Raw genomic sequence first — 24,794 nt, 5'->3', positions numbered from 1 at the left:
TTTCTCGCAGTTCTGGAGGCTGGAAGTCCAAGATCAAGGTGTTGGCAGGGCTGATTCCTTCTGAGGGCTGTGAGGGAAGGATCTGTTCCAGGTCTCTCTCCTTGGCTGGTAGATGGCCATCTTCTTCCCATGTCTCTTCTTATCACCTTCCTTCTATGTCCGTCTCTGGGCCAAAATTTGCCACCAGTTGCACTGGATTAGGGCTCATCCTAATGGCATCATTTTCACTTGATTATCTCTGTCAAGACTCAATCTCCAAATGAAGTCGTATTCTGAAGCACTGGAGGTTAGGACTTTGACATATGAATTCTGGGAGGTGAGGCTGGCTCTGGAGACACAATTCAACCCATAAGAGAAAGCGAAGCTAAGACGGAGGTCCTGCACGTGGGTCTCAGAGACGGATCTTTAGGGTGGGATGTGCAACCCGATCCCCCACCAGACAGCAACAGGGACCCTGGGATAATCCCTGACATGCTGCGGCCTCACCACACCTGTGCACTGGGACGGGCTGCAGATGAACCACTGGACACACAACAGCTCTAGCCCTGAATATAGAGTCGGCTCAGTGTAAAAGCCTAAATAAAGGGAATGGCAGCCCTAGGTCAGCCCACTATCAGCTCAGGCCATGCTGTGAAAGCCAGAAGGCCTCTTCTAGGTTTTTTGGGGTTTTTTTGCGGTATGCGGACCTCTCACCGTTGTGGCCTCTCCCGTTGAGGAGCACAGGCTCCGGACGCGCAGGCTCAGCGGCCATGGCTCACGGGCCCAGCCACTCTGCGGCATGTGGGATCTTCCCGGACCGGGGCATGAACCCGCGTCCCCTGCATCGGCAGGCCGACCCTCAACCACTGCGCTACCAGGGAAGCCCTCTTCTAGGTTTTTTTTTGTTTTGGAAGGTATGTATGTATGTATGTATTCCATGTATGTATATCAAGTGTATATATTTTTTTGTATTTTATTTATGAGAGTGTTTAAAGAGCCCCTGATCTCCTGCAGCCACGGGGCATATCCTGCTGGCCGTGGGGCCTGATATTTAGTTGTAAGAGAGAAAGAGCTGCAAAGGAGACTGAACACACAGCCTCATGGGCCTCTTATGCTAAGTTGAGGGCCAACAGGGAAGAAGCAGAACTCGAAGCCCTGGGATGAAAACATTAGGGATAAAGGGTCCAAGAAACTTGACCACCAGAATCCCCTGACCTCTCTGGCTGGCATCAGAAGACGGCTGACGACCTGGTGACCAAGTAAGGGCTTCACCTGAGGCAGATACTCCTCAAGATCGCACGTTTCCTTCTCAATTCACCTTCGCCTCCTTCTCCTTTTCCCAGCATTGACCAGGCAGGGGAGCACACTCCTGACCCAGGAGGAAATAACTTACCCACCGGAAGACTTGCAAGACCCACAGATACACAGGAACAGGAGCGTCAAGAACACGTGTGGGGCTGGGTATGAGGGTTTGCGACTTCGAGGGGAAAATTAACCAGACAGGGAGAATGTATGGACATGAGAGCATCTCCACGTCTCGGGATTTGGCAAGCTGACAAGGACACCTGGCGCCAGCCCTGTGTACTGCCAAGATGGCTCTGGGGGGTCTGGGAGGTCTGGAGGGCTCACCCCCAGGGCTGCAGCTCTTTTCTCGGCACAGCTGTGACACCATCACAAGCAATGATCGAATGCCCGAGAGCTTTTTTTTAAAATCATCTTTAATGTAGTTTTAATATTTTTTTGCCTCATTTACCAGATAAATCATCTAAATAAATAGATGCTATACAGTCTCTTACCAATATCAGTACAAAAATAAAACCACGCTCTGCATCTGCTCTAGCTCTCCCCGCACACACTCACTCTGAAACAGCGTGTGCTTGGAATTGACTCACGCCCCCAACCCCTCCCAAATACATTCATTTAGTCTGAACAAAGCTCGACGCTCATTCTGTGCAAAGGAAGCGTTCTTGTGCTGAGACCCGGAGGCCAGGCTGGCCAGTTATAAAGCAAAAGCGAAACCACCTGACAAGCCAAGCGCCCTCCCCCAGGGCAGGAGCCAGGGGGAAGCTGGTGGAGGGACCACCATCCTAAGAGCGCAGGTGATCCCCGAGTGGCCCGTAGCATTACCAGGGGCAGAGAATATGCCCCTCGCCCCACCCCACAGCAAAAGAAAAGTACCAACCGGTCTCTCTACATTCAAAACAGGTGGGGCTGGGGGAAGGAAAGGCAGGTGGTCCAACTTTTTCAACGCCCACCCCCAAGTGAGTACTGGCCTTCTCAGGTGGCAGTAGGGTGGGAGGTCGTGCCCCCCTTGCCCCCTCTCACCCCAAGGCCCGCTGGGACGCTCAGGGCTGGAGGAGTCCTGCAAGGCCACTTCCAGCCCCTCACAGAGGTCACCGTCCTGGGTCCTGGGCAGGAAGGTCCTAACACCCTGCAGCCCTTCCCCCAGGGAGCCTCCACTCCCAGGTCCGGCCCTCCAGAGAGCAGGGCGCCCTGCGGGCTGTGAAGGGCTGAGAGAGAGGCTAGAAGTGCTCCTCTGCGGCAGCTGCCTCATCCCACAAGAGAGCCCCCAGACCCGCAAACTACACAAACAGCTCTTCAAAGTGAGGCAGGAGGAGGCCACATGTCCCCTGGGGGCTGGGGCGTGCGACTTCTCTTGGAAGCTGCCAGCCGAGTCCAAAGCCAGGGCCCACAGCTGTCAGCGCGACACCCCTGCCCACCACCCTCCCCTCTGCCGGGAGCCCCTGATCTGGGACAGCTTCCCACTCAGGCTGCCCTTCCCCTCCCCAGGGTCCCATAGCTGGGCAGGTTCCCCGCTGCCCCTCCTTTCCCTGGTCCACCCCCAGACTCCCCTAGACACAACCCCCTAGCCTGGGGGTGAATCAAGTCATGGGGTGCGGGGAGGAAGCCATCCCCCAATGGAAGCACTGAATTGACCCTGGACAACAAAGGATTAAGGAGGAAGGGGAGACAGACACTCAGGGATCTGGGATCTTGCCAGCAAGGCACCCCAAACAAAAATGGGGTGCAGGCTGTCTTTGGTTTGGGAACTTGGGAAGAAGGGGTCTGGGGGAAGAACTGCCCTAGTCGAGCCTCAGCAGGATTCTGCAAACTTCCTCAGGACAAAGCAGAGCATGGAGACAGCCCTGGAGGAGGGACCTGAGCGCCTGGTCTAACAATGGGCAGAGGCGAGGGGGCCCGCCTTTCACTTGCTCCCCTGGTGCCCACCCCCAATCTGGCTTTTTCTCCCCTGCAGGACCAGGGTAGGGGAGCAGTCGTTCCTTACTGCCAGGGGAGCCGCTAGTCCACAGGGCACGTCTGTGCGAACCAGAAGCAGAGCGCCCCCTTCTGGCAGACACAGGCCCCTGCCAGGGTGGGGGGCTCGTGCGCAGCCCGACCCATCACCCACTACAGCCCGACCACAGGAAGACATGGCAGAGGTCCCACCGCAGAGAAACAAGGTTAGCCCCAGCTGCAGCACTGAGGGTGGATGGTGGGGAGACCCAGAATGGAAGGAGGAAGGGTGTCAGGAGTTGAGGGCTGCCCTGAGAAGGTGGTGGGACGCTTCCTCCCTCCCTGACCACCCACGCCCACGTCTGGTTGGCTGAGTTGAAGGGGAGGGCAGAAAAAGAGGGGACAGAAGGGCTGGAAAGTCACCTGAGTCAGAGAGAACAGGAGCCCCGGGGGTGGGGGGACAGGGCACAAGTGCCTCAGAGCTCGCGCCAGTGCGCAGCACACATGCACACGCTTACACGCCTGTGGCTGCCCAGGTGACACCACAAGACTGCATCTGCACGCCTGGAGCGTCGGAGGCCATCCAGCTGCCCCCTGGCCGGAGCCTTGCCCTCCACTGACAGCTATCCACGCTGACTCGGATAGGTCCTGTCAAGGTGGGATGAGCGGGGCTGCCTACAGCAAGCTCTTCTGTGCTGTGAATCACTACCCCCCCCACCCCTCCCCGTCCACCTGGTCAGGAGGCTTGCAAGACCCACTGCACACGTCTGTGGACCGGTGCATGCAGTCATGAGGGCGCAAGGGGTGGTGTGCACACACCTGTGGGGCTGGGTGTGCAAGTGAGCGGTTTGCACGGGCCAGGTGATGGAGCTGGGGTGCGTAGCTCTCAGCGAAAGGGGCTTAGCTGGCAGCTGCCCCCAGGGGAAAGGAGAGACCTTTCTGAAGGGGTGGGACGCGCCCAGCAATCTCAAACCCTTCCCAGCCCCTTAGCTCTGTGACGCAATCACTTTTGGTCAAAGCCAGCCTCCATATCCCCCCGCAAAGCTGGAGTGGAAAGTTAAAGATAAAGACCCCTCCCCAAACACACACACACACAAAAAGGCAAAGGGGAAACCAACCAGAAAGGCTGGGGTGGGCTGCTAAAGGGGAGGGTTCAGGCCTTCCCATCCTCCTTTAGTCCTGGGGACCAGCTGCTGTCTCTCTAGAGAAGAATGGTGATGGAGGTGTCTGGGGGAGGCTGGTCCTGTCCCCATCCTACCCTGGAGATGGTACCCCAAGTGACAGAGCAGTGCCAGGCCACCCCAGGCCCAGCCCTGACACAGACCCAAGGCTGCCCTGTAAACGTCCGCACAGAGAAAGGGGCGGGGCGTTGGGAGAGTGTTGGGATCTTCCCCCCTTCTCCTCGTCAATGTTTCTTTAAATAAAATAATTACCCACCCCAACCCCTCCCCATTTCTGGAAGTCCCCACCCCAAGCCCCAAAGAAAACAGTTGAAGAAGAGTAAAAATGGTGATTCAGAACTTCCCGCTGCGGTCTCGGAAGAAGCCCTCAGCTGCCTGGGCCTCGCGGAAGGTGACGGTGATGGAGTTGGCGGTGATATCGGTCACTGTCACTTCACTGGAGGGGAGCGTGGGTGTCCAGGAGGGGGGCCCCTCGGCCAGATCTGCATCTGCTGTAGCCACGGGACAAAGACACACAGACAGACGGGGGACAGCATTGGAAACAAGGTGGGGAAGGTGGGCGTGGGTGGCAGCTTGTCGACCACCTCCCACCCCACCCCCAACACCTGCTCTTCTTCTGAGTCTCCAGCCAAGTCAGGGCCTAGTTCAAGGCTGGACACACAGGAAGACTTCACTACATGTACCTTCCCTGGCTGGACACGAACTCATCCTGAGTGGGACCACGGAAAGAGCTCTGAGCTTGGTGCCAGGGTCCCTGCAGGCTATGTGGCCTCGGGAGCACCCAGGCCCTCTCTGGGCACTGGACCAGCTGCACCTGATGACTCAAGGGACCCTTCCAGCTCTGAGGGTCCCTGGGTCTGAGCCTCGGGGCTGGGCTGCCTTACCCTCCTCTTCAGGGGGCTGCTCAGCAGGCTCCCACTCGCTGGCCGCCTGCAGGACGTCCGGGGCCGGTGACTCCTGCAGGAAGAGCTCCCGTCGATGGCTGTGACTCTCCAGGTTGGGCCCGCGGGGCGGGAACTTCTTGCGTGAGAGCCGCAGGTACTTGTGGGCCTTGCGGGGCTTGCGGAGCGGGAAGGGCAGGGTGGGCACCAAGGGGCCCTTGTCCACCAGCTCGGGTGCCCCCGCCTTGACCACCCCCTCGGGGCTCCCGCTGCCGAGTGGGCGCGTCAGGGAGAAGCAGAGCTTCTCCTTGCCCTTGGCCTTGTGGGAGCTCCGCAGGTCCATGCTGTACAGCCGCTGCGGGGGCAAGCCAGGGCACGGCGGATCAGCCCTGCCCTCCCACCCTCTGCCGCGCCTTTGCTCATGCTGGTCCTCCTGCCCGGGGTCCTCTTCCCCGGGTTTCAGGGCTCAGAGCCAGCCAGCATCCCGCCCCTCACCCCAGCCCAGAGCGCTCCCCCTGACCAGCCCCAGCCCCGGGGCCTGGCCCAGCTCAGCCTTCCTCTTGGCCTCACAGTGCGGCCTCATCTCCCAGGGCCCTGTAAGTGGCTCAGGGACGGGGCCCCAGGGCACGTTCCTTTGGTCCATGGCAGAGGCACACAAGCGGTACAAAATGAAAACTGACCAACAAAAAACACACCTGCATTGATGAGGCAGATAAATTAAGGAGTTATTCTTCATTACAGGGAAGGAATCTTTGCTTCTAAAGAACCCCCAAAAGCTGAAACGGCCAGCTCGCTAGGAAAATGGTGTGAGGCACAGGGCTCTGAAGCTTCCTGGGACAAGTTATCCAGGGGTACACATGGCACTGGGGTGCACCATGTCACCCAGCCACAGGAAGGTCTGCCAGCAGCCTGCAGACACCCCTTGACTCCCCCAGGACTCTCCTGGGCTCTGAGCCGCAGGGTGGCCCTCTCTGGGGCCAGACGTCTGTTGCCCTGCCTCCCTCTTGCTTATATGGGCTGGAGGGCACATTCTTCTGCCATTCAAAGACTGAAGTTTTATAATTTGTGCATTTGTCTTACTGACTTTTGGGGGAAATTTATACAAACCCAAGGAAGATCCTAGGTGCTAAGATGTTGGGGGGGCCTGGATCACTCTGGGACAGTAGCTTCCCCTGCTACCTGTCACCAGAGGCCAAGAGCTCCCAGGAAGAGAGTGAGGCCAGCAGATAGGACCTGTAGGTCAAACATCTCCAGCTGGGGGCAGAGATCACACGTGCAAGTTCCATTCCTCAGTCCCACCAGCTAAGCCCCATCACTCAGCATGGGGTGCAGGTTGTCATGGTGATGGGAGGAGAGCTGAACTGGGAGGAGACTGAAGATACTGCAGTGCTAAGAGGGCTTATCCCATATGCAGCTTTATCAAAACCCACCCCTTTAGCCTGGCTCATACACCATCACAGGCCTAGTAACTCTCATACAGTTCTGTCCTTCTCTACCTCACCATGAGAGAATTACAGTTACTAACTAACAGGTCCAGGAGCATCAGGACTCAGATCTGGGTTTTAATCCAGCTGTGTGACTCTGGATGGAATGGACAGGAGGCTGGAAATGGCTCACACTGCACATGGACCAAGAAGCCTTATTTTCTGGCTTCAAATTCCCGGGTGGGCCTTATTAAATTAAGGACAGCAGGTATTCTTATCATCCCGATTTTACAGATGAGAAAACTCAAGCTCAGAGATCTGCCTCAAATCACATAACTACACCACTTCAGACTCCATCCTCTTTTCAGTGCGAACCAGTGAAAGGAGCAAAGTGCCCCCAAGACCTGGGTAACACGGGCTGCCAGTCTTGTGGCAGAGGGCTTCTTCTCACTCAAAATGACACATTTCTAGGGACTTCTCTGGTGGCACAGTGGTTAAGAATCCGCCTGCCAATGCAGGAGACATGGGTTTGAGCCCTGGTCTGGGAAGATCCCACATGCCACGGAGCAACTAAGCCTGTGCACCACAACTACTGAGTCTGCGCTCTAGAGCCCCTGAGCCACAGCTACTGAGCCCGTGTGCCACAACGACTGAAGCCCACGCACCTAGAGCCTGTGCTCCGCAACAAGAGAAGCCACCGCAATGAGAAGCCCGCGCAACGCAACGAAGAGTAGCCCCCGCTCGCCGCAACTAGAGAAAGCCTGCGTGCAGCGACCAACACCCAACGCAGCCAAAAATAACAATAATAAATAAATTTTTAAATAATTTAAAAAATGACACATTTCTAGACCATTCCAAGGCTATGGTTCCAGAATTCTATGGATCTCCTTTTCTTGGATTCTAAAATTCCAGACTCCCCTGTTTCCTCAATTCTAAAGTTTATGCTTCTAAGATTCTCAAATACTACAATTTTGTATTTTGGGGACTTGGAGCATCAAGATTCTAAGCTTTCAAAATTCTAGGATCCCGTAAGCTATACATCCACCCTCCCTCCCTCCACAGTACCTTCCACCCACGGTGTCTTCCAGGGGCACCAGCCCCACATTCTGACTTTTCCCAACTCCTCCCATTGAAACTTACCCACTAAGCAGCCCACCCCACCCCACAGTGTCCTGGGTGGAGCCGAGGAGGGTTAGTGGTTCCGCAGAACTATCCAGTGCAAATGCACGGATGGGCAGGGGCTGGTGGGAGGAGCAGGGGGCCCTGTGGGCGGGCACCAGAGCTGGTGGGGTTACCTGCAGCAGAAGCCGCTTGGGTTTCGGACCTCTCTTCCTATACCCCGATGCTCGGTCTCTCTCCTCCCTGGGGTGCAAAGCAGATGGCAGAACAAAAGGAAACACTGTTGACATTTAAGGGAAAGTAAGGCATCCGCTCCACCCAGCTCTCTGCTGTCTATGGGGGAGGGGGACACCCTCCACAGGCCACCCCCCAATCCTGGGGTAGGGCTCCTCACTTTAGACCATAACAATGGGGTCATGTGTTCAACACCCAGGGCTGCATCTTCCCACCTGACTAAAGGTGAGGGCACAGCGACTGGTCCCAGTTGCTAGAGGTGGGACTCGGGGGACATCTCCAAAAATATGTGGGTCTTCACGGCCCCAGGGTCACGCCAGACCTCTTCCCTACATGCACTGGGAACAGCCCCCAAAACAATGTAGTTCCAGTTTCCACTCTTAGGAGACGTATATAGAAACCTGTCAATTCAATTTGCCTTAAATGCCCCAGGGGGACTGAGGAGAATGGCCACGCGTCCTTTTGCATGCGAAGTTCTGCCCAGATCTCCCCCCGTAGGGGGTCTGCCCAGGAGGATCTGGGCAGAACTTGGGCATCTCCACGGACCTGGTGGGGAGGACAGGCTTCCATTTGTCGGTATCGTCTGGTTGGGGAAGGGGAGAAAAACTAGCCTGCATTTAGTCCCCAGTAGATGCCAGACTCTCTGCCGGATGCCTTCCTCACATCACAAACACACAAGGCACAACCTGAGGTCGCAGACAAAGCCACACACAACACACAAGACAACACACCAGAGACCCCAACAATGTGCTGGAAGTGATGGGACAATTCAAAGTAGTTTCATTCTGTTTCACTTCATTCCACTCATGCTGTCTGTGGCCTTGGGCCAGTCTCTCAGTCTGAGCCAAGCTAAGCCAGTGCATCCGTGGAGCCTGTTTCCACTGTTGGTCCCTCCTCGAGGCAGTGGCTGCCACCCCCTTCCAGACATCAGACTCCAGGGACGCTGTGGGGAGGGCTCTCCCTCCCTCCCCACGGAGTCAGCTTCGGCAGGTCTGCCATGGGGCCCTAGAACCAGCATTCAAGAGAAGCACCCAGGGCATGGGATACCCACACCAAGACAGCCCTCCCAAGCCCTGGAGGGTGAGAACCTTAACTCAGAGCCTGGTGCTGGGCGCCAGGACACCCTGTTCCAGGCCCAGCTCTACCTGACCCACAGGAGACCTTGGCTGGTCGCTTTCCCTCTCTGGCCCTCAGTTTTCTAGTCTGGAGCAAGAGCTTCCCTTCTCAGCTGGTCCCCGGGGCTCCTGGGAGGAGCGAGAGAGGTGCCCGGCATTTCTCAAAATGGGGGGTAGAAAGACTAAAATAATAAAGAGGAAGAGAGGGAAGGAAAAAAAAGAGGAAGAGAAGGAGGAAGTAGAGAGAGGGAAAAAGGAAAGGGCCTTGAGGGAAAAGAATAAGAATAATATGTCTTTATTATATTTGTATAAGTGTTATTTATTATTATTTTTATTATTATGTCCTGCACACTTTGTACAAGGCACTGCTCTCAATGCTTTAACCCTCACAGCCACCCTATGAGAGAGGCACAGTTTCTATCCTCATTTTATAGCTAAAGCACAGAGAGGTTAAGTCATTTGCCCGATGCCACAATTCTGACAACTTCTGCCACTGGTGAAGATGCTGAGCTCTGGGCTCCAGGCCTGGCGAGGTCAGGCCTGGGGGCCCAGTCAGGGCCGTGGGGGCAGGCCTTTAGCCCAGGCCACATGACCTGGCTTCTCATCTGTAGCACCCCTGCTCCTGCCCTGCAACCATGGGAGTGGGGGGGGGGGGAGGGGAGCTTCCATTCTGTCCAGTCCTTACCTACCCAGGGCCCATCAGTGTCCAGGGCTGTGGGGATCGTGGTCCCACAAGCCCTCAGTGCCCCATTGGCCCCTCCCGGGATGCAGGGACTCCCCATTAGAGCCCCCTGGCCCGACTCCTTCTCAGTCTCTTAAAAACCCTGCAAAGCAGGTGTTAAAATGGTCATCACCCCGCTTCCATCTCCTTCTTACCAAGACCCAGAGAGAAAGAGGAAGTCAAGTCACACAGTGGGTCTGTAGAAATCCCCAAGCTCCTCATTTGTTCCTTAACTACGGACTTTTCTGACTCATTGAAAGCAGTATCTGAATCCTCTACCAGGACTCACGGGGTCCTCCCTGAGCTGCACGCCCACTCCTTCAGCTGCCCCTGCCCCTCCCCCAGATGCCCCACCCCTGCCCAGCTCACACCACTCCAGCTGGCCACACTCAGAGCCACGCTCGCCTCCATGCAGTTCCTCAGCCCAGGGCCTCTGCATCACTTTCTTGGGTGCTCTTCACCTGGATGGTCTTCTCTAAAATACCTACTGGGGTCCTTCCCTCACTTAGCTCAGGTCTCTGGTCAAATGCCACCACCTAACCATCCCACTGAAAGCAGCAGCCCCGTCCCGACCCTGTCTGTGCAGCAGTCAGCACGTTGGCATCTATACATTTACTGGTGTACTTTTCACTGCAGGTCTCCACGCTGGAATGTAAGCCCCATGAGGGCAGGGACATTTGTTGGTTTTGTTCCTTGCTGTGCCCCAGTCCCTGTAACAGTGCCTGGCACACAGTAGGACCCCAATAAAGATTTGTTGAACAAATGAAAGAATGAACTAGCTGACCCCTAATTACCATCAGGAAGACATTTGCCCGTGTGTGCCCACACCTAATGGTTTGCGGAGTGCTTTCACACGCCTTTCCTCCCCATGAGAGCCCTTGAGGTCAGCACTGTTCTCCCCATTTCACAGACAGAGAAGCTGAGGCTCAGAGAGGAAAAAGGTCCTGTGCAGCACCTCACAGCTGGTGAGTGGAAGAGCCAGGATTTGATCCAGGCCTCTGACACCTGCCCAATACTCTCCTTATCACAGTCCAGGACATTCCACAGGGCTCTCTCAGTGTCAAAACCCTTTTGGATCAAGGCCCCACCAGCACTTGGGAACCAGAAAGAAGCTGTGGGACAGGAACCCTGTGATTTTTAAAGGAAAGAGCAGTGGGAACGTTTCCTTTGAATCAGCAGCGGGAGACCTCCTGTGGGAGAAGCGATCAGAAGGGGGCGAGGAGGGGCAGAGGAACAGCATCACTGGGACTCAGGAGCCCCACCCAGGTTAAGTCCTCGTTGGGCTGCTTCCCAGCTGTGAGGATCCTGGACAAGCCCCTTAGCTCTTCAGAGCCTCGGTCTCCTCATCTGTCAAATGAGACCCTCATCCCTGTCTCAGGCGGTTACTAAAAGGAACCAGATAAAAATGATTTTATAAAACGGTCCCGCACTGTACAGGGTCGATGGGTTGGGGAGAGGCAGAAAGACTGGGCAGCCTGCTGGCAGGGAGGCCAGTAACACTGGGGCTCATGCAGAAGGGAATGGCTAGATTATGCTCAAAAGGCCCTCCTACCAGGAGAAACAACATTTTTGGCAGAAGCTCCCCGCTAAGGTGTGCCGTCACGGCCCATCGGATGAGCTGCCAATCACTAACCAACCCTTGGAAGAGCAATTGCAGCAGAGCACTGGCAGACACGGCAGTCTGAGACCTGGAGGCAGCTTTGCCCACGGCCTCCCAGCTAGGAGGCAGCCAAGCAGGAGGGACCGGAATCCAGCTGTCCTGGCTCCAAAGCCACACTTCCTCCCCTGGCCTTTCTTGAGAGCTTCATCAAACTTGGTGAGAGGATCTGTAGGGGGGAACCTCCCTCTGGCCCGTCACTGGGCATGACTGATACTGCTGCCCCTCGCACGCACAGCATCTCTACACCCATTCTCACCTTCTTCACGGCAACTGAACCCCCTGCCTTCTGGGGAAATCGGGGCAGGTGCTGTTGGGGGTGGCCTACAACAGCAGAGAGACAGAGGCCTGGGGCTGTTAGCGGAGTGGCTGACATCACCCAGCAGCAGGAAAGGGACAGGGCCCTCGGCTGCCCTGGGACCTGGTGCCCAGCACCTTCCCCCAAATGCGGACGAGACCCAGCAGTCCCTGCCAGACCCCTGCCCCCAGTGACCCTTGTTCGGAGCCAAGCCAGCAGCAGCTCCCTATGAAACCTCAGAGCCTGCCTTCCACCCAGGCCCCTGGCAGGCTGAGCCCCTTACTTCTCCTCATAGGCCATGACCAGGCGAGGGTCCAGGATGTGCTCCTCCGGTTCCCACGTGCTGTACCTGGGGAGAGAGACAAGGGGTCAGAGCTGACGTGCCCCCCACCCCCCCATTCAGAGGCCGCAGCCGCTCCACCAGGGCCCACGTGCCTGCAGGACTTGGCCCCTTCCTGATCCAGTGGAATTGTCGCCTAATCCCATGAACTGTCCCTGGCTAACAGGGTAGGTTGGAGGCCTCCTGGGGGCTTGCATGACACCAGAACTCCCCTCATTCTGAGCGCTGATCACACCACCCTGTAAGTGATTGCGTCCAACTCCGGACTAGATCCCCATGTTCACTTCAGGTGAAGAGGGCAGGCCCCATATGTCCCCGGATTCCCTTCCTATGAGATTCAAGAGCATGTGGTGAAGAGCAGCGGCTCGGGAGCCAGACTGCCTGGGTTCAAACCCCAGCTCTGCCCTGGCTAGTTGTACAACTTTAAACAATTTATTCAGTGTCCCTATGCTGATTTCCCCATCTGTAAAGGTCTCTTGTGCTGATTAAACATGTTCATGTATCTAAGTGTTTAGAGCAGCGCCTGGTGCACAGGAAGTGCTCTGTGCTTATTACTGTCACCATCCCTAGCCCCCCTGATGCCCCAGCCCCAGTGGGCCCGCTGCCCAGGCTGAGCTGCTCCCTCCCTCCCTGGAACACATCTGCACCATCAAGGCCAGGTCTGAACTTCCCTTCTCAGGTGGGGCCTGGCACACAGCAGGAGCTTGGCAAATGGTCAGCGACTGAATGGTACAGTGATCCTACAGCAGGCCCCTAGGTCTTTCCACAAGGGATCTTCCACCACTCCCAGGCCAGACAGCATTCCCTGCTGGCACAGACCTGGGCATTTCCAGAGCTCAGCCATCCTCCTTCCACCTGCACGATTATTTACTTAGTATCTGCCTTTAAATTAGCTCACTTGGGAATTCCCTGGTAGTGCATTGGTTAAGAATCCGCCTGCCAATGCAAGGGACACGGGTTCCAGCCCTGGTCCAGGAAGATCCCACATGCTGCTGAGCAACTAAGCCCGTGCGCCACAACTACTGGACCTGTGCTCTAGAGCCCGCGAGCCACAACTACTGAGCCCGAGTGCCACAACTACTGAAGCCCGCACGCCTAGAGCCCATGCTCCGCAACAGGAGAGGCCACCACAATGAGAAGGCTGCGCACCGCAACGTAGAGTAGTCCCGCTCTCCACAACTAAAGCCCGCACGCAGCAATGAAGACCCAACGCAGCCAAAAATAAATAAATAAATAAATTTATGTATTAAAAAAATTAGCTTGCTTTTTAAAAACACTTTATTTTAAAAGCAAACTCTTTATGACTTCCATAAGTGGAAAAACCAGGATGACTCATCATAAACAGATGCTAATACATAAAAAAATTTTAATTTAAAAACATATATATGGGGATTCCCTGGTGGCGCAGTGGTTAAGAATCCGCCTGCCAATGCAGGGGACACGGGTTCGAGCCCTGGTCTGGGAAGATCCCACATGCTGCGGAGCAACAAAGCCCATGCGCCACAACTACTGAGCCTGCGTTCTTGAGCCACAACTATTGAGCCCATGTGCCACAACTACTGAAGCCTGCGCGCCTAGAGCCTGTGCTCTGCAACAAGAGGAGCCACCGCAATGAGAAGCCCGTGCACTGCAACAAAGAGTAGCCCCCGCTTGCTGCAACTAGAGAAAGTCCGTGCCCAGCAACAAAAACTCAACGCAGCCAAAAATAAATAAATAAATTTATTTTAAAAAACGAAAGAAAATCATTAAAAAACAGTCCAAGTCCTGAGAACTGTTTTAAATAAATAAATAAATAAATATATATATATATATATATATATATATATATATATATGTATGGGTGTATATATATGCATGCATATAAATACACATAGAATCATAAAAATACATACATATGTATATGTATGTACATGGGTGTATATAAACAAAACCAAAGCAATGGACTGTGATTCTGGCCAAGACTGCACCCAGGACTGCTGGATAAGAAGGGAGGTGAGGGAATTTCCTGGTGGTCCAGTGGTTAGGACACCGAGTTTTCACTGCCAAGGGCTCGGGTTCAATTCCTGGTTGGGGAACTAAGATCCCACAAGTCACGTGGCACAGCCAAAAAATAAATAAATAAAAGAGGGAGGTGAGTAGGTATTAGGGAGGTATTGCGAGGCAGAGAGAGGCCAGGCAGAGCCCCTGCCCCTGCTGCCTTCTACCAGCCAAGTTTAAACCTTCATCTTCAACCATCCTGGTTACTGTGAAACCTAAAAGTAGTCCAATCAATATTTAAACAACAAGCTGCCCAAAGACAAAACACTTCTTTCCTTTCTTTCACTGACACTTCTGCACACTTACTTCGTGTTGGGCCCTGTGGACTCAGGGCCCCCTAAGTGCCACACGCCCAGCCTGAGAAGGCACCATCACAGCTCCTTTCCTTTGCACGTGCTGTGCTCTCCTCCTGGAGGGCCCCCTTCCTCCAGTGAACTCCTCATCCTTTAAGAGTCAGGTCCTTGTAGCTTTTCCTGACATCCTCTCCTAGCCGTCCTACTCCCAGCAGAATGAACCCTCCCCTCAGCTGCTCTACAGGGCCTTACTATCACACTTGGCACCTGCCATCCTTATTGGTGAATCATCCTTATTGGTGAATCAAGCTGGTGTCCTGGCTGGCCGGTTGTAAGGCCTCGCCAGAGTGCCCAGCCCAGCCCCCAGCCCCCAGGTGTTCTGGGAACGGCTGCAGAAGCCACTGAAGAGTTTTGCTCACCCTGGAGAAATGCTGAAAGTGAAACTGAGATTTTTTTATAGTTTGGGTAAAGCCCAAACTGAAAGCAACCAGAAGCTGGCAGACTTCAAACCTTCCTCCCCTCCCCCTAACAAAGGTTGAATTTCCTCGACTGTAACTAGTAAGAAGAGGGGGAATTTTGTGTTCCTCCAGTGTCCTCTGCCTGGCCCTCCCTTTTTCTCTAGCTGTGGAAGTTTCTCTTCAGTGCTCTAGTCCTCTCTGCCCTGCCCACTTCCCCACTGCCCTGCCCACTTTTTGTTGATGTAGCTGCTCTGTGGTTTCTGGCAAGTCCCTAACCTTCTCTGTAGTTCAGTTTCCTCATCTTAAGAATCACCACCACCACCACCATAACAGCAAGGTGCCAGAGCAGACTACTGCAAGGACGCATCCATTCCTTATAACACCCTTATGAGGTAGGTTACAGATGTTACAAATGAAGACATTGGGGCAGAGAGGTTAAGCATCTTGCCAAGATCAGCAAGCCAGTAAGTGGCCAATCTGTGGTCAGAACTCAGTTGAATCTTGGCCACCCTCTCCCTTTGGATATCTCACATGTCGAGGTAAATGGCCCCCCACCGGGCTGTAACGACCATAGGAGAGGGGCACAGTCTGATTGGCCACGTCTTCAGTGTCTGACCCGGGGCTTGGCACACAGCGAGTGCACAGAAAGGGGGAGACTTGGCAGTTGGAGGCCTGGCCCCGTTCGGTGCTGCGGAAAGGCGGGCGGCGGGGGGGGGGGGGGGGGCGTGGTTGCACAGGCGCCTCAGCCTCTCGGACATTCCGGCCCTCCTAAACAGGAGGCCATCAGCGGCCCTCCGCAGTGTGGGGAGCCAGAGGCCATAGCGAGGGCAAACACGCTTTGCGAACAGCCGGGCACAGGCAAGACAGGAGGGCGCAGCCGGCGAGGCCCGCGGCCTGAGACTTCGGGGGCTGGGTCTCCGGCCCGCCGGCTGGGCGGGAACCGAGCGTGGCGGACAGAAGGCTCCACAGCACAGCGCCCTGCGCCCCGCCCCCCCGGAATCGGGCAGCCGCGCGTGCACACGCACGCACGCAGCGCGGGGGCGTGCGCGCCAGATTACCCAGCCTACTGATGGGGGGGCGGGGGCGGGGACGGCGCGCGCCGACTCCGAGGTAAACACGACCACGTGACCTCCGCCGCGCCCCCCGACCCCCCCCCAACCCTGGAGCCGGGGTAAACAGGCTCGCGGCCGCCCCTCCTGGGCCCAGCCGCGCAGGCCCCCGCCGGGCCGGGGGCGGGGCGCCCTGCAGAGCCAGGCCCGCCCCAGCCCCCGACTCCGATTTAGAGTCGCCCAAATGAGAAGCAGCGCAGCGGGCTCCCGAAGGCGGCGGTGAGCAAGTGACTCCGCTGCTCGGGCCTCCGTTTCCTCATCCGTGAAGCGGACCTACCAATAGTCCCTGTCTTTTAGGGGTGATGTGACGATTAGATGTGTTAAGCCACATAAAGCACTTAGAGCAGTGTGGTACCTAATAAAAGCAAACAAGCATTTATTAAATCAGTATCAAAAGCCTGGAGAGCGCAAACACACAGCTGCCAGGGCCAAACCGAGGACTCTGTGCTGCCACTACTCAACCTGGCCTTGGAAGAGAAAGAAGAGCCTCCTCTGCGTCTGGCACTGTTACGAACCCTTTCTTGTCTCAGGCAGCCTTCCACAGGGCTCCGTGAGGCTAGGGCCCCATTTTACAGGAGGTGCCCATAGTTCAAATCGTCCCACCTTTATGACCTGGGGCAAGGACGCCTCTGCTGAGGGTTTCTGTCTCCCCATCTGTACAATGAGTTGCCATTAGGCAACTACATGGGCCAATGCCTGATCTTAATAGGGGCTTAGTCATAGGCAGCCTGGTTATTGCTGTACCCTGATACACTGATAATATCACTACTGAAGCTCTATGGAGGCGGTCCTCCCCACAAATGGGGTAGCATTCACAAGTGGGTAAGAACGGAGGGAAGGAAAGCGTTTCCAAAGAGGAGCAGCAGGGTCCTGGGCAGGCTGAGGTGAGAGTGGGGTATCTGAGTATCTCTGTGGTGCTGACGGCATGTAGCTGATTATTTAACATCCTCTGCCCCCAGCCCCTCCCTGCGCCGTTTGCTGTTCCTTCCAGAACAAGCAAGGTAGCTCCTCTACCCCATCTGCTGGGGAGGAAGGGCAGTCATTTGTCTGCTGTTGGAGAGAGAAAAGAGGCAAAGCACCCAAAGGTTTAACAGGGGCCTGGCACAGAGTGAGTGTCCGTTTAAATCATGGCTTCTGTTACTAACATGAGCTTCCCTGCCCAGGGGGCGGAGGGTGCTGGGGAGCAGGAGAATCTGCCTCCCCTCCCACCCAGGCTATCACTGCCCTGCCCTAGCCGAGGCTCCCAGGCCTGCAGCGAGCAACCTGCCCAACTACCTACTCCCCACCCTCTTTCTCAGCCTCTTCTTCAAGCAAGGCCCCCTGAGGAGGAGAGACTGAAGACCAAGTGGGTTACAAAGGAGCCCTGGTTCTCCTGATTCTCCCTGTGACTGAACCTGTTTTCCCCCAAGTGAAGCGGGGTGGCACAGTGGATGACATAAAGTGGGCACCATGCTGCACCGGGTTGGCAGTTATATTATTGTATATAACTCCCCTCTCTGGGCCTCAGTTTCCCCATTTGAAAAATGAGAGGACTGATCTCAATGATTGCTAAGGCTACTTTGGGCTCCTGTGAGGAGTAGACGCCCCCAGACCCTTCTCCCGGCTGGGGGGAGACCTAGAAGCCTGAGCTGTGTAACTTACTATTAATAGCAAACGCTCACTAAGTGCTTGGTCTGGGCTAAGCACGCATCAGGTACTCTATATCCATCATCTAATCCTCACAACACTGTTGTACTGGAGGATTTATTCCAATTTGGAGATGGAAGCAGAGGTCCTGCCATGTTGGGGACTTGCTCAAGGGCTCCTAGCTGTCTAGCTGTGAGCCAGGCCAGGAACCCAGGATCAAAGTATAGGGGAGCCAGAAATGCCCCAGGTCATCTGGCCAAACAGGTCTTCCAGAACTCCCTTGGAGGGGGCGTGTCACAAAAAGCAGTCACGAGGGCCCATCTGGTGGTCTCAGCATGTTAGGAAACAAGTGGGCCTCAGGGGGGGCACAGGCCAGAGAACCATGGAGGGACTGCTCTTGGAATGCCAGGTCCTTCCCTGACTGAAGCTCTGATGGGCCGACGTATTCATTCAGGATTAATAAAAGTGGGGGAAGGAACTTTAAATAGATAAAAACCTCTGTTTAGAGAAGGGAGTCTACAGAGCAGGAAAAATAGCCAATGGTGCCTTGAAGGCCAACAGGCTGGTGTCTCACTGGGACGCAATGCCTTCTGGCGCAGAAGCTAAGAGGGGAGTGAGTACCCAGGGAGTATGCCCACCCTGAACATCTTCCTTTTCTAGCTTTCCACCTCCTCTTACCAGCCCCTTCACCCAGACCAGAAGCCCACCTTCATCTGCCCAGTGGAGGAGGGGATTATCCTTCAGTCCCAGGGGGTTTGGGAAGGGGCAGCAGGAATGGATGAATGCATTACCTGGTTAACCAGCCACCAACCCTAATCATCAGGATGCCTGCAGGCCATCCTGAACAAACCCCCAGGCCTTTCACCCCACAAAGTGAAGGAGCCTGTGGGAAGAGAGCAGGGCCTGGACTACTGAACCCATTTTGCAGAGAGAGAAGCTGAGGCAGCATGGCCTGTCTTCCTCTCTGCTGTCTCTCACCACCGCGTGTCCAAGACACTCCCAGGACCCAAATACCAGGTCAGCCCCCAACACCAGCACAGCAGAAAGCCCCTGGCACAGACAGCAGGGTCTCTGGACAGAGGGGGATTCCAGGAGTCAGTCTCTAGGAGGCAGGGCTGGGAGGTGGGGCACCCACAGACCAATGGGGAGGCCCCACGACCTGCTCCTTCCCTCCCCTCCCCCAACAACTCCTTGCTGGGAGGTGATTGGTTGGTGAGAAGGTTCCTGATTGGGCCTCAGCGGAGAGGTGGGGCAACTGGGAGAGGTCCTAGACCCAGCTCCCTGGCCGGAACCTGGGAGATGGAGGAGGCACAGAAGAGATACCTGAAGATGGAGAGGCCCAGTTCAACTCTCAACTCTGCCTCCACTTGCTGTGTGACCTAAGGCAAGCTGCTTACCTTCTCTGAGCCTGTTTCCTCATCTTTATAGATCAGGACCACAGCTGCCTCACAAGGCTGTACAGGAGCCTGCTCTGTAGACTGGAGAGTGCTGTCCAAAGGCGGGCTCTGTCCCTAGCTGTATGGCACGGAGGACTCGTGCCCCACTGGCTAGACTTGTCTTGCCCAACCCCACAAACCCCCACCCGGCACTGTACTTGCTGCAGCTTGAGTGCCCCTCCACCTTGCAGGCAGCCATCTCTGAAGCCAAGATGCTGGGCCTTCACCTCCTAGGGGCCGGGAAAGGCCAGAAGCAGGGGAGCAGAGGGTCCCACCAGAAGGTGAATGGGGCCCACGAGAAGAGAAGCTGGGGCCCACCTTCACCCTCATGTGCTCCAAGCCCCTCAGCTGGCAGAGGGGAAACTGAGGCCCAGAGAAGAGGATGATTAATCAAGGTCTGCTGGCCAATTACCAGAGCAGCTGGAGTGAAAAGTGAGGCAGGAGAAAGGGTAAAAGGTGAATGGAAGGATGTACAGGTAGGCAGACAGACACACACAAAGAAGCCTTACTTTGGGGGCCATCCTTTCCACTTCACCAGATATTCGACTTTACCCTGGGAAGAAAGAGAGAAGTAGACACAGTGAGATACACAGATGCCCCTACGACCACTTGCACGACAATAAGGCCCAATCCCCTCTGCAGACAGAAGTCCCCCAACACATACACACTGTCAGGGACGCCCCCCACAAGATCCCCATCAACCAGAGATCCTCAAGCTGACCCCCCCAGACGGTCCTCCCTACTAGAACACAGGAGTGCACTGGGCCCCAAACACCTCTGGGGCTCCTGTGGCAGAAGCTTGGAGCCCATGTCACGTGTGGGGAAACTGAGACCACGTGGGGCTGTGCATGGCCAAAGATCCAGTGTCCAGTGTCCCGGTGCTAAGACCATAATTCTCTTTCCTTTTTCGATTAGAAGACTCTCCAAGTCCTAGAATACTCCTCCCTGGCGTGTCCCACATGGCTCTAGCCCCATCAGCCCCCTCCCTGTGAGAGGCTGCCTCTGGGCCAGAGGTGACAGGCTAGTGACTCCAAGACTCTCAACTCACTCTCAAGTCAAAAGACCCTGGCAGGACCCCGGAGAAGGCTGATAAAGTCTCCACCTTGAGAAAGGGTGATCGCCCCTCCAGTAGCTAGAAAATAGAGCCAGGTTCCTCCCTTCCTCAAAGGTGACAGGGGCCTTTAAAAGTTCCCAGTCCAACCCCATCTGATGGGTGATACCCCTCCACACTGGAACTTGAAGACCAAGATATGTCACCTCCTCAAAGAGGCCTGCCCTGCCCACCCTTCCCAACACCCTCCCTCCCGCCTTCCAGTAGTTCTCTTTCTGTGTGGCACACAGCCCCCTTGGAAAGCATCTGTATTTATTTCCTCTTTCACTGTGTGTCTCCGCTGCCAAAATGGCAGCTCCACGAGGGAAGGAGCTCCCTCCCCGGGGCTTAGGATGGTGCCTGGTGCACAGAGATACTCAATAAATATATTTTGAATGAATGGCAAAAGGAATGATAACTTCTCACTCTCTGGCACTACCCCTCAGGCCCCATGTAGAAGCGGGTAATTACTGTACCTACTGAGGCTACACTGTGTGGAAAACATTGGGCTTTGAGGAACAAATTCAAATCGAGGAAACCCTGAGGAAAGGGAGGAGGAGGGGCAGCCCCAAGCTGAAGACAGAGCTCAACCCCATTGGAGTTGGGGAAGAAAAGAAGGTCATGGCCCACCTTGACTGTCACCCTTAGCCCAAGATGCCGGGACTGAGTTTTCTCTCTTGAAAGATGAGCTGGCAAACAGCCAACTTGAGCTCCTGCTCTACACCCATCCCTAACTTGCTGTGTGACCTTGACCAGGTCACTTCCCCAGCCAGGGCCTCAGTTTGTGCCTTCGTCAAATGGGAGGAGGTGAACTCTTAAGACCCCTCCCAGCCCTGCCGCTAGAGCCTCCCATGGGGCTGCAGGGAGGAGATAAGGGAAAAGGATAGTGGTGAGTGCCGGGACAGGAACTTTCCCCAAAGCCTTCCATCTCCAACCTCCAGTCTGGGGCCAGACCACTTTGCAGACGTGTGCACAGGAAATGTGCACGGCCAAAGTCCAGGCCCGAGGCGCGGGGACCGAACCTAGCAGAACAGACGCCTCCTTAAATTTCAGGGTGTATGTTTTGGAGGCGAAGGCAAAGGGGGAGGAGCTTTGAGGATGCCCCAGCGCCGTAGGCGGCTCCACGGAGCCGGCCGGGCGGGGCTGGGAGTTGGGGAGGGGAAGACAGAGGGGTGTGCACTGGAAGTGGGGGAGAGACGTGGAGGTGGGGGCGTGGAGGGGATCGAAGTCCAGCAGTTAGACTTAAGAGTTGGGAGGACGCTTTTCCAAAGCTCCGCCTCCAACTTCAAAGGACTTGGCACCAAGAGTCCAGAGTCCTGAGTTCGAGACCCAGCTCCGACGCGAACACACTAGGCAAGCCGTTTCTTCAACTCGGGCCTCAGTCTCCCCATATTTATAATGAGGGGAGGATGAGAAAGGATGGCGTTCAGGACCCCTACAGTCCGATCCTAACCTCTAGCTCTGGCGGACTCAGCTGCCCTCAGCATCCTAGGGCGACAACTTTTATTCTACTCTTTCTACAAGGTGGCGGGGGAAACTGAGGCACGGGCTGGGGATACGATCCCGGCAGCGCGGGGCTGCCTGCCCACCCCCACCCCCACTCCACTTTCTCCCTCGCCTCCAGCGCGGAGGGGACAGTGCTGGGGACAGGAGGGGACTCCACAGGGGTCCTGGGAGCCACCCCCGGGAAGCCTCACCTTCCGCACGCGCTTCTTCCGGATGCTCTCTACGGCGAACACCTGCTCGCCGATGGCTGACAGCTCCATGCGGAGCGGCGGGCGAGCGGGCCCGGGGCCGGGCCGGGCCGGGCCGGGGGCGGAGCTGCGGGGCCGCGGCTGCGGCGCGCGATGCTCGGGCCGGCGGGGTCCCAGTCACCCTCGCCCGGGCGCGCACGCGCACGCGCACGCGCGCACACCCCCTCGCGCTCCCTCACGCCGCCGACGTTCCATTTTTGAACCTGCGCAACGTTTTCCTCGGCGCGCGCAAGTCGGCGAGCGAGCGCGCGGGGCGGGGGCGGAGCGGGGGCTCGGCTCTCGCCGGGCAGGTCACGCCCCTCCTTCATCGGCTCCGCCCCCCGCTTGGTCCCGCCCTCTCTGGAGCTCCGCCCCGCCTGGGCCGTCTGTAGCGCGCGGCTCTCGGGATCCGCTAGCCCACGGGACTTATTTGGCGCCGGCGCCGGTCGGCGCGGGAGTGGGACGAAATCTTAATACACAGACGCGTTTCCTAAAGTCCTCCCAGTGACTCTGAGGGGCCGGAAACGGCATGGCCCCGGTTGGGCAGATGGGGACACGGCAGAGCGGGAGGCCATTTGCTTCACCTCCCACAAAGGATAGACGGGGTCGCGGCGCGGACTCTTGGGCGGCAGGAGGGCGGGGACGGCTAAGGTTTCCCAAGCTGTCCGGGCGTCTCAGCACAGTGGTCTCTCTAGATCCGGGCTCCGGAGCGACATGGTTTGCCAGCCCTGAGCAGGCGCCTCCACGTATATCCTTCCGTCCTTCCGTCCGTCTGTAGGCGGTCGTGCTGAGACGCCCGGATCGCGCGGCCGCTGCCTCGAGGGCCCCGGCTAGGCAGTACTTGGCGGCAGGTGTGGCCGTGGCGGATCTAAGGTGCACAGCGGGACAGATTTCGCTGCCACGCAGCCCCAAGTCCCCAGTCACACGCGCTAGGCGCTCTGCATTTGGTAGGTTTTCGACTGTTTGTGGGATGAATGGATCTTGAGGTCCGGGACCAACTCATTTTCCCCATCCACTCCAACCTCGTTCTGTCTTCTCTACCGCGCCACCATTCATCCTCACTAGGAGGAACCCGAGTCATCCGTGCCCCTCCGGCTCCCACCGCCTGCCTGCGTGGACCCCAAGTCCTGCCTCTCTGACTTCCTCCCCTCTACACCCCTTGTCCTTTCTCTTGATCGCAGCAACAACCTTCTCACTGCCATCCCCTCTGAGACCGTGTCCACAGTGCCAGAGCGCGCTTTCTAAAATGCACATCTAACTGGGTCACCCTAGTGCTTGAAAACCTTCCACAGCTTCCTATTCCCCTGTACGCCTCTGTCGGGCGTACAGGTGGAAAAAAAAAAAAAAAGATAGATAGATTTACACTGACTTTTTATCAGGAGCAACGGAAGCCAGCCCGAAGGCAGTAGAATGATATATCCAAAGCCCTGAGAGAAATTTAGTGAAATTTTATTTCGAGATTTATGTACCCAATGAAAATGTCTTTCCAGAACGAGGGGAAATAACATTTACAAATACAAAAACTAAGACTTTGACGCTAGCAGACCCTCCCTAAAGGAAATTCCAACGGAGGGACTAAAGGCAGGAGGAAGGTGATCACAGACAGAGGTCTGATGCAATAGGGAATAAAGAACAATGAAGAACATTGATAATATAAAACAATAACAATGTCTTTTGGATAAAAATAGAATTAAAATACACAACAACAATGGCACAGAACTTGGGTGAGTGGATTAAAGTGTTCCAAGATCCTTCTATTCCTCAGGAGGAAAACGAAAACAGATATCAAATATACTTAGACTTTGATGAGTTAAGACTGCACATTGTCATTACCAGGGTAAACAAAAAGAATGAAAATGCAGTGTATAATATTTAGCCAAATTATTAGAGGGGGAAAATAGAATGAGAACATCAATCCAATCAATCCTAAAGCAAGCAAGAATGGAGAGAAAAAGAAATACAAGACAGGTGGGACAAATAAATGACAGTTATAAATTCAAATGTACTATAATTCAATAAATGCAAGTGGACTAAATGTTGTAGTTAAAACAAGAAGATTATCAGACTGGATAAAAATCCAACTATATGCAATTTACAAGAGACATCCACAAGAGACACTTCCAAAACATGAGGATACTGAAAGGGTGAAAATAAATGTACGGTAAAAAAAGGCTAACGAAAAGAAGGCTGGTGCAGGTATTTTAGTATCAGACAAAAACATCACTAGAGATAAAGAAGGTCACTTCAAAATGAAAATGGTCCAACTGACCAGAAAGATAGAACAATTTCAAATTTGTATGTGAATACCATAGTCTTAAAATATAAGAAACATGAAGAAGAGAACTACACAGAGAAATAGACAAATCCACAATTATAAGGGGAGATTTAAAAACACATCCCTCTGTAATTGGCAGAATAAGCAGAAATATATTCAATAAGGATAATATTAAGAAACTTGGCTAGTGGACTTTTATAGAACATCATGGCTACATCTGCAGAATACTCTCCTTTTCAAGACTTATGAAATATTTACAAAAACAAATTTCTTGAAACTCAAGAAATTTCTAAAGTCTGAAATCATATAGAGTACATTCTCTGACCAAAGCACAAATAAGCCAGAGATTAATAACAAAAAGATAACTTCAAAAGCCCCATATGTTTGGAAGTTAAGAAGTGTGTTTCTAAATAAGAGATGGATCAAAAAAGAACTCATGATGGAAATTAGAAAATATTTTAACTGAATGAGAATGGAAATATTACATATTAAAAATTGTAGGTTACAGCTAAAGCACGACTTAAAGGGGAGTTTATGGCCTTTAATGCTTGTAT

General features: G+C 54.9%; 1 protein-coding gene across 3 annotated transcripts; it reads right to left on the bottom strand.

Moving 5' to 3' along the window:
* Positions 1 to 4,681: 4,681 nt before the first annotated feature.
* On the bottom strand, positions 4,682 to 22,048 carry CBX7 (chromobox 7). 3 transcript variants are annotated; one of them, XM_060113131.1, is made up of 6 exons: positions 21,930 to 22,048; positions 19,652 to 19,695; positions 12,127 to 12,192; positions 7,995 to 8,061; positions 5,279 to 5,630; positions 4,682 to 4,885 (listed from the first exon to the last, which is right to left on the bottom strand). In XM_060113131.1, the coding sequence occupies exons 1-6, from the start codon at positions 21,996 to 21,998 to the stop codon at positions 4,728 to 4,730; spliced, it is 756 nt and encodes a 251-aa protein (XP_059969114.1). In that variant the 5' UTR covers positions 21,999 to 22,048; the 3' UTR covers positions 4,682 to 4,727. The 3 variants fall into 3 exon arrangements, with proteins under 3 accessions (XP_059969114.1, XP_059969116.1, XP_059969117.1); XM_060113133.1 differs by having other exon boundaries at positions 4,682 to 4,882; XM_060113134.1 differs by having other exon boundaries at positions 5,279 to 5,351.
* Between the last annotated feature and the right edge of the window lie 2,746 nt (positions 22,049 to 24,794).

This window comes from Mesoplodon densirostris, chromosome 11 (genome assembly GCF_025265405.1).
Source record: "Mesoplodon densirostris isolate mMesDen1 chromosome 11, mMesDen1 primary haplotype, whole genome shotgun sequence".
In the NCBI taxonomy this organism is placed as follows: Eukaryota; Metazoa; Chordata; class Mammalia; order Artiodactyla; family Ziphiidae; genus Mesoplodon; species Mesoplodon densirostris.
This window is presented reverse-complemented; position numbering and strand designations above follow the sequence as displayed.

Coding starts and splice junctions, on each gene's coding strand:
- CBX7 (XM_060113131.1), bottom strand. CDS start 21,998: ATGGAGCTGTCAGCCATCGGCGAGCAGGTGTTCGCCGTAGAGAGCATC. Junction 8,062..12,126: donor GTCATGGCCTATGAGGAGAA/GTAAGGGGCTCA, acceptor TTTGCACCCCAG/GGAGGAGAGAGACCGAGCAT. Junction 4,886..5,278: donor GCAGCCCCCTGAAGAGGAGG/GTAAGGCAGCCC, acceptor CCGTGGCTACAG/CAGATGCAGATCTGGCCGAG.